Below are 9,219 nucleotides of genomic sequence, written 5' to 3'. Positions count from 1 at the left end.
TATGTTGTTACAGGGACCAGTAACATTCAAGGATGTCATTGTGGAATTTACCCGGGAAGAGTGGCAGTTACTGAACGCTGCTCAGAGGACCTTATACAGGGAAGTGATGCAAGAGAACTATGGTCACCTAATCTCAGTGGGTGAGAAAAACTTCCCCATATGTAACTACCAGTACTTTGCATTTCCTTTCCCAGTTGCTGGGAAAGGTCTCTGCAGGACTGCAAAATATTAGCTTTGTTTCTGAGGTCAAGGTTGATGAATCCATTTTGGGTATGAGAAAAAAATATTTGTGTCCCAACCCTCCCCACTGAAAAAAATCTAAATCTAAATATGCCAAGCCTAAGTGGGACCTTTATTGTTCTCCTAAAATGGTACTTCCTTATCCTTCAGAGTCCCTAAATTCCAAGTAATCTATATTATATACTTTTCCATGAATAGGTTACCATGTGAATAAGCCGAATGCAGTCTTCAAGCTGAAGCAAGGAAAACAACCGTGGATACTGGAAGTAGAATTTCCACATTGGAATTCCCCAGGTGAGTGAGGACCTATGTGGCCTCTGTTGCTAGTGAGGTGGTTGATGCCTTTTGCCTTCAGAAATATATTCAAATGCTGGATACTTCTGGAAATGACCAAGGACACTTGATGAGCATATGCAAGCAACATAAATCACACTTTGAGTTTTAATTTTTCCACAGAAGTTCCTTCTAATAAGTTCCAGACTTTTAAAAATAGTTACTTTTCTTTCCTGTATAGAATATCTAACCTCTACCTAACCTTTTCTTCAATTTTTGTCTATTTTCTAGAATTACAGATATTGGGAATTCTAGAACACTATAATCTTAAAAGTGTTAAATCTTAAATCTGCTGATAAATTTTTCTCCAAATGCCTTTTCTCTCCCTTTACTAACAATGTCTCAGCACCAGTTTTATTAACTTCTTATTCTCTCTTTAAACTCTAAATTCAGATTATAAATCTTTATGCGTTTCATCAATTATATTATTTCAGAGTTGGTACTTCCTTTTAGATAAGGTCTGTCTTTCACACAAAGTACTAATTATCCCTTCTAAAATCTACCATACCTTACATGGAGCGTTGTTAACACTAAGATTTAAAAAACTAAAAACAAACCAAAAAGCAACTAGGATGATCTGCTTCCTTAAATGCTTTCTTTATTTCTGACTTGTCCACTTAAATGTTGCCAGGACCAGGAACAATGCCAGTACTTATTAGTTGTACACTAGATATTTGTTGAAAGACAATGTGCATTAACAAGAGACAGGCAGTCTTCTTCTCTGTAACTCCTGCAAGGGCTCATCCTTTCTTAAGACCACAGACACACAGGATCTCGTTTCCTCTGTGTCCCAGTGAGCCTTGTACAAGTCCGTATGCAGTAAATAGAAGCAGTGATGTGGGAACTAAACTATGAAAGCAGAGTAAGACTGGTGTTGAGTGGTGGATAGCACTGCTTTGGACATGCAGTATTTGGTGGTCAGGCTTGAAAATCTCTGCTGCAAAGGGGAGTTCATCCTGTTTTATGATGGCTTGCACTATGCATTTTAGTCATCTTTCCTTTTGCATATATGCATTCCTGAATCTACTGTCCCAGTGAAAATTAAGCCAGCTAGATGGAGAGTGAGAGCCCAAAGTGTAGAACTCTTCTTCCATTGACCGGGAAACTGATGTTCTCACAAAATCACTTTAGCATTAGCATTTATTTATTTTTTTTAATTTATTTTTTATTGGTGTTCAATTTACTAACATACAGAATAACCCCCAGTGCCCGTCACCCATTCACTCCCACCCCCCGCCCTTCTCCCCTTCCACCAAGCATTAGCATTTAAACTGTCATTATGGATACAGAGGAAATCAAGTAGAAGTTTATAGTCTGCTAAAATATCCCAGCAAATTAGATCTCAGCTGACAAAGACCTGTTAGCTTTTCATCCACTTTCATCTTCTCCTGATATTTCCAGTGAACACAAGTGTCTACTAATTTTCCTTGTCTGTCATGGGCTTACAGCATTCTGAGTCTTGTTCAGCAGTACTCTGAATATCTTTTGTTCTCTGCTCCCCATTTTTTTTCCTTAACATTTCCTCTGAGTTTTTAAGGCCATTTTATAAAGTGTTAGAGGTACTTGGTTTATAACCACGTTTCTTCCCTGGTCTGCTACAGAAGTTTTTAATGTTTATGTTTTTTTCTAAACAAATAGGATAGAGGAAATTTGCATTTGAGAGGTCCTTTATTTGGGGAGATTGACCTGAAGCCTAAAAATCAACTCTACAACCATAATAATACATTAAGATTTATATGGTATTAAATTTTGGATTCCTGGGATCCCTGGGTGGCGCAGCGGTTTGGCGCCTGCCTTTGGCCCAGGGCGCGATCCTGGAGACCCGGGATCGAATCCCACATCGGGCTCCCGGTACATGGAGCCTGCTTCTCCCTCTGCCTGTGTCTCTGCCTCTTCTCTCTCTCTCTGTGTGACTATCATAAATAAATAAAAAAAATTTAAAAAAATAAAAAAATAAAAAAAAATAAATTTTGGATTCCTTTGTAGAAGACCTATGGAAAATTCATGACCTAGGAGCAAGATACCAGGAAAGCCGAACCGAAAATTCAAGGCAAGTCCAAGATTTCAGTTTTAAGATTAGAAGCCTTGTAATAAGAAAGTCTTGATAGGAGTACTGGAAGTGGGAAAGCACTAGTTAATATTAAATGTGAGAAAACTAACACTGAAGTGAATTCCAAAACATATAATGCAAATGGGAAAGCTCTCTTCCATAATGGAGATCTTATTTAGGACCAAGAGATTCAAACTTTAAAGTAGCCTTTTAATTTTTCTGAGTTACACAGTAAGGGAGGCTTTGGTACACAAAGTAGATCTCAGGCATTTGAGAGAGTCTGGATACAATGCAAGGGAACGTTCCCTCTACCAAATGTTAAACAACAATGTCTGTCAGAGAACATTCATAGTGGGGAATATGAATCTAATCAATATGGGAAAAATCTCTAGAGATTGGTTCTTAGCTAGAATGCCTTAGACATTATTGAATTTGGAAATTTCTCTCTAGAAATGGAGAACTCACAAAAAAACAGCAAACTCATGCCAGAGAGAAAATCCATAAATGCAATGAATGTGGGAAGTCCTTCTGTCAGAAGTCTATCCTCGTAATACATCAGCATATTCATTCAAAGAACAAAACCAGGGAATGTGACAAATCTGGCTCTAGAAATGAAGATCTTTCAGTACAACAGAAAACTCACACCAGAGAGAAAACCTATGAATGTAAAGAATGTAAGAAAACTTTCTATCACCTGTCATCTCTTAGTAGACATTTGAGGACTCACGCAGGGGAGAAACCCTACGAATGTAATCAGTGTGAGAAATCCTTCTACCAGAAGCCACACCTTGTAGAACATCAGAAAACACACACAGGAGAGAAACCCTTTGAGTGTAACGAATGTGGGAAGTTCTTCTATGTTAAGGCATACCTCATGGTACATCAGAAAACACACACAGGGGAGAAACCATTTGAATGTAAAGAATGTAGGAAATCCTTTTCCCAGAAATCACACCTCACAGTACATCAGAGAACACATACAGGGGAGAAACCTTATAAATGTAAGGAATGTGGGAAATTCTTTTCCAGAAATTCACACCTCAAAACTCATCAGAGAACTCACACAGGAGAGAAGCCCTATGAATGTAAGGAATGTGGGAAATGTTTCTACCAGAAGTCAGCCCTCACAGTACATCAGCGAACTCACACAGGGGAGAAACCCTTTGAATGTAATAAATGTGGAAAAAACTTTTACTATAAATCAGACCTCACTAAACATCAGAGAAAACACACAGGGGAGAAGCCCTATGAATGTCATGAATGTGGTAAATCTTTCTCTGTGAATTCAGTCCTCCGATTACATCAAAGGACACACACGGGAGAGAAACCTTATGAATGTAAGGAATGTGGGAAATCCTTCTCTCAGAAGTCACATTTTATCATACATCAGAGAAAACACACAGGGGAGAAACCCTATGAATGTCAGGAATGTAGGAAAACTTTTATTCAGAAATCAAAACTTACTGCACATCAGAAGACACACACAGAGGGGAAAAGCTGATAAATATGAAGTGGGAATTTTTTAGGCAGTCATCCTTCAGAATAATTGGATAATTCACACAAGACTAAAAAATTAGGAATATCATCTATCTAGAAAAATTTCAGTCTTTCTTGACAGAAAGGAAATACACAGGAATTCTTTATAAGGGAGAGATTTTTACCATATGTCAGACTTCACTAAGTCTTAGACAACCAACGAATAGTAAAACATGAGGGAGACCAATGTTTTAGAAGTCACACTATACTGCATAACATAGAAATCACATGAGAGAAATCCTATAACAAAAATTCAATGTCAGAAAATTTTCTGTCAGGGCAACCATCCAAAAGCTCACAAATAAGAAGCTCCTACCAGTATCCTTCCTGAGCATTCAGAAACTTTTTACACCATGTGGACTTGGAACACTCAAAGGCACAGATTGTAACAGGTACAGAAGGTTTTATTGAGAATTGAGGTTTCAGTGAACTTCAGATCTCTGATGCCAGGATAGAACCTTTGTAGGCATTTCAAATATGTGAAAGTTTCCGAACAAAAATTCAGAGACAATCTATACTGAGTAACACCCGAAGTCATGTTGTAGCAACTGGATTCTGAGGGGCTTTGTTTTCTGGAGTATTTTTTTAAAGAAACCTACAAATGTCTAGATATTTAAAGCTTTTAAAAAAGCACAAACACATTGAGAAAACCAGGGGACATCCTCACAAACATGTGAAGAATCCTTTAGTATGTACAACTAATGTGTGTCAGTGCACTACAAGACAGCTTATGGATGTTTATGTGCATGTAGAGCCCATCCATAATTGTACACAGGTAAATATGTAGCCTTGGTTCAGTAGTTTTCATGTATGTGAGGGTATTTCACATTACATCTCAGCGTTGACTCCTCTTGTTACTCTTATGTGTATTTTAAGTGTGATGTTCTTTTAAAATTGTAATGCATCTTTTTCTATTTCCTGGCATTTTTAAATGAATGTAGATGTTACTGAACTAATCCTTCAGAAAGAACCTAAATGTGTTTTTGTAAAATTTTCAACTGTCTCATGGTCAGCCAAATTTTACGTTAGGAACACATTTATTCATAAGAAAAGACCAGAATTATTTTTAAAAACAGCTGGAAACACTCTATAATAAAAACAAATAATGCTATGTAAAGAAGTAATACTTATCTTACTGTTGATGTTTTAACAGATTGCAGAGCTATCTGCATTAGAATTTTGTATGAATGTTTTAAGAATGTTGATCACTACTTTTTTTCTTCATAGTAGAAGCAACATGGTAGTAGTTAAAAGTGTGGACTCTGGGCTCTTACTGCCAAGGCTCAAATTCCAGCCTGGGGACTGCCACTTAACCTCTCTGTGCCTCTGTTTCCTTTTCTATAAAAGAGAAGTGATAACATTAGGATTGCTTTGAGGTATAAATGAGTTAATATTTTTAGAGCACTTAGAATAGTGTCTGAGACACAAGTAAAGCATATGTTAGATACTATTAAAATTATAATTTGTATTTCTTGAGTTATGCTGGAAAAAAAAGGTTGGCTACCAACATGGATCACTCACTTTATTGCTATAGTGCCTTGGTTTGGCTTGGTTGTGCATTTTCCAACAAATGATTCAGATATTCAGATGTGACCCAAAGCCCACTTTTGTAGCCTACAGCCAAGAATGGTTTTACATTTCTAAATAGATGGAAAAAAATAAACACTATTTTGTGACCTACGAAAATTATATTCAAATTTATGCCCATAAATAAGATTTTATTAGAAAACTAATAAAAAAAAAAAAACATCTGTCTCTGTTTTGCCTGAGGCTGCCTTTAGCACTAAAAGAACAGAGTTGAGTAGTTCTAACACAGATCATAAGGCTCAGAGAGCCTAAAATAGTTACTGCTGGCACTTTACAAAGTCAAATTTTTCTGTTACCTAGAGCTGAAAACATCAGAACAATGTATAGGATGTACTTTTATATAGGTTATGTGTTTGAGAAATGCACACAGCAATTTGTGGGTGGGTGGTTTTTGTGCAGTGTATTTATTTTGTACATTGTATTTATATGTTAAAAGCCTAAACATTAGAATTTTTTTCAAATAAATGTGTTTTGTTTGTTGAATTATCATAAAAAATGGAACATTTTCTGATGGAATGTAGCAGTACATGTAGGAAATAAACATTGTGTAAATTAAAACAAATTAATTGGTCCCTACTTAAAATATTTTTTCCAAGTCAATGGCCAGTTTCCCCATATCATTTTAGAATTTTCTCACTATCCCATGATGATCTGTATATCATATTTAACATAATCTAATAACAAAAACCTTACAATACCCAACTCCATCACCTACATTACTAGTTATCTACATTACTATTATTACAGCACTAGTAAAATGATTTTATTGCCTAAACTTCATATGATTGTCAAATGCTGCACTGCCAACTAGTTGTCTGTGACTTCCAAATGATAACTTTTGAGATGCTCAGCTTCTTAAGCATGCCTTGATTTTTCTGCTGTTTACCACTAATGAACACCTACTGTGATATTTAGTAATTGGTTTCTTATCTATATAACTTCTGAATACTCAAATACAATATTGTTACCAATATTATACCCACCACTGACATGAACATGCCATCTTGATTATAGCTACTATGCCTTTAGAGTTTTTTCATTTCAACCTCCTATAAAAGCAAATTTGCGGGCAGCCTGGGTAGCTCAGTGGTTTAGCGCCACCTTCACCCCAGGGCATGATCCTGGAGTCCCAGGATAGAGTCCCACATCAGGCTCCCTGCATAGAGCCTGCTTCTCCCTCTGCCTATGTTTCTGCCTCTCTCTCTCTGTCTGTCTCTCATGAATAAATAAATAAAATCTTAAAAAATAAATAAATAAAAGCAAATTTGCTTTCTACTTTCTCCTGGCTTCTCAATCAAAAATTATATAAAAATTATTACTTTTTGAGGAAAATCCATTAACTCTGCCAAACCTGTAATTAAGAATAAAGTCTGTACTGGGACACCTGGGTGGCTCAGCGGTTGAGTATCTGCCTCCGGCTCAGGGCATGATCCCGCAATCCCAGGATTGAGTCCCACATCAGGCTCCCTGTGTGGAACCTGTCTCTCTCTTTGTGTCTCTCATGAATACATATATAAAATCTTAAAAAAAAAAAAAAAAGTCTACTAATGAAAGGACTTTTAAAATACTGATGGGAATAAAATATTCCTGGTCTTCAAAGGGTGGAGGGGAGGACTGCCTCTTGGCCAGAGCTTCAAGCCATGAATTAATAACCACAAGGATCAATGGATTAGAAACAACTGATCACCAGATCAACTGATCAGTGTTTAATCAGCACATAGGCTTCTGAAGGCCAGCCACCCCGAGAGCTCCATGTTTCTGAAATCCAATCAGCAACAGCATTCACTATGACCCTGTTCTAGAAAGTCAGCCACAACCTTATTCTGGTGACCAAACTTTTCCAACTGAAAGCCAGTCAGTCTCTCAACACTCCTGTTTTTTAAAGCCCACCAATCCCTGAATCCATTTCCCAAAACCTCATATCACTTCTTACTATCCTGGACTGATACTGTAAGTATAACCCTTCTTTGATTAGTATGATGGTCAAAGGAAAGCAGTATCAATTCCTTTTCTTGCTCCATTCTAAAAAGATATTCTTTTTTATCATCATCTTCAATCTGTACTGGCCTTATAACTTGCTTTGGCTTAGTAGAAAGTGGCAGAAGTTCCAGGCCAACTCTTTCCTTCTTGAACCTAATCATCATACAGAAAGTTCAACTATTCTAAAATCACCAAGCTGTGAAGAAACTCAAATTACAAGAGGAAAAATTATAATCCCAGACAGGTGAGCAGTCTCTTTAGAACTTCTGGCCCAGCCCTGTCGTTGGATAAGTTTAGCCAGCCAAACAAGACTTCAGCTAATTCCAGGTGCAGCAGAGAAATCACACTACCTACAAGAAATAATTGTTTTAAGCCATTATGTTTTGGGTGTTTGTGTTACACAGTAATAACTGAAACAAAGTGAGCCATAAATCAAGCTTGTTTCAGATATTGATTAGTCTCCTCTTTCTCAAAAGTTATGCAGCATATGAAGCCCTTTGAAGTTTTGCCACACTACAAGGACCATTTTTAATTTGATGTCTAAAAAGGATTTACCCACATATAATAATCTACCCCCATGAAAGAGAAGCAATCCTAGCTCAACCAGACTGCCTCGTGCTGCTACCCCAACAACAGCTGTACACTGGAAATTAAAAATACTAAACCCCAACTACAGGTTGAAATCGTCCAGGCATTTTTTTTTTTTTAACCATAAGGATTCTAAGAGATTCAATAAGTGACCAAATCTTGCTTTATCTGTAAAGTTCAGACTGGATTGGGACCTTCCCTCATGGAGCAGTATAGCTCTGGGCCAAAAGGGTATTTAGGGTTGTCTGCTTGATGTAGGGCAGGGCACATACATACTGGGTTGCCTTACTGGGTTGCCTTGAGATAGAGGAAGCTGGGGCTGGGACTTGCAAAGTTGGTTTGCATTTGAAAGATGTGCTCCAGACTCAGCCCTTTGCATCTCTAAGAAGGGCAGACTCCTGGCCTGCAAGCTTTTTAAAGTTGCCCAACATAAAATACAGGAAAGACCTGAATAATACAGGATGCTTTCAGAAAAGCTTAATATTCCTTAGCCTAAGGTTCTACAGCTATTCCTCATAATGGCAATGTGATCTAAAATCCTTCAACACAAGAGTAAAACATTAACTTTTAAAATCCTTGTAGGAGGGAGGGGCAAGATGGCGGAAGAGTAGGGTCCCCAAATCACCTGTCCCCACCAAATTACCTAGATAACCTTCAAACCATCCTGAAAATCTACGAATTCGGCCTGAGATTTAAAGAGAGACCAGCTGGAATGCTACAGTGAGAAGAGTTCGCGCATCTATCCAGGTAGGAAGACGGGGAAAAAGAAATAAAGAAACAAAAGGCCTCCAAGGGGGAGGGGCCCCGCGAGGAGCCGGGCTGAGGCCGGGGGGAGTGTCCCCAGGACAGGAGAGCCCCGTCCCGGAGGAGCAGGAGCTGCACCGACCTTCCCGGGGGAAAGGGGC

The 9,219-nt window shown here is 37.9% G+C and overlaps 1 protein-coding gene across 5 annotated transcripts in view; it reads left to right on the top strand.

Annotated features, from left to right (window-relative positions):
• ZNF25 (zinc finger protein 25) overlaps nucleotides 1-6,308 on the top strand; it is a 34,819-nt gene extending 28,511 nt beyond the window's left edge. For 4 of the 5 annotated variants that reach the window (XM_025448617.3, XM_049108889.1, XM_025448616.3 and 1 more), the window contains 4 exons: nucleotides 14-140; nucleotides 439-534; nucleotides 2,560-2,623; nucleotides 3,074-6,308. In XM_025448617.3, coding sequence (XP_025304402.1) covers nucleotides 107-140; nucleotides 439-534; nucleotides 2,560-2,623; nucleotides 3,074-4,124 — 1,245 coding nt within the window. In that variant the 5' untranslated portion in view covers nucleotides 14-106 and the 3' untranslated portion in view covers nucleotides 4,125-6,308. The remainder of the gene's footprint in view (nucleotides 1-13; nucleotides 141-438; nucleotides 535-2,559; nucleotides 2,624-3,073) is intronic. The other variant, XM_035714976.2, reaches the window with a different exon arrangement.
• The last annotated feature ends 2,911 nt before the right edge of the window (nucleotides 6,309-9,219 follow it).

The sequence above is a fragment of the Canis lupus genome, chromosome 4 (assembly GCF_003254725.2).
Source record: "Canis lupus dingo isolate Sandy chromosome 4, ASM325472v2, whole genome shotgun sequence".
Lineage (NCBI taxonomy): Eukaryota > Metazoa > Chordata > Mammalia > Carnivora > Canidae > Canis > Canis lupus.
The sequence above is the reverse complement of the archived record's forward strand: the minus strand, read 5'-3'. Positions and strand labels throughout refer to the sequence as shown.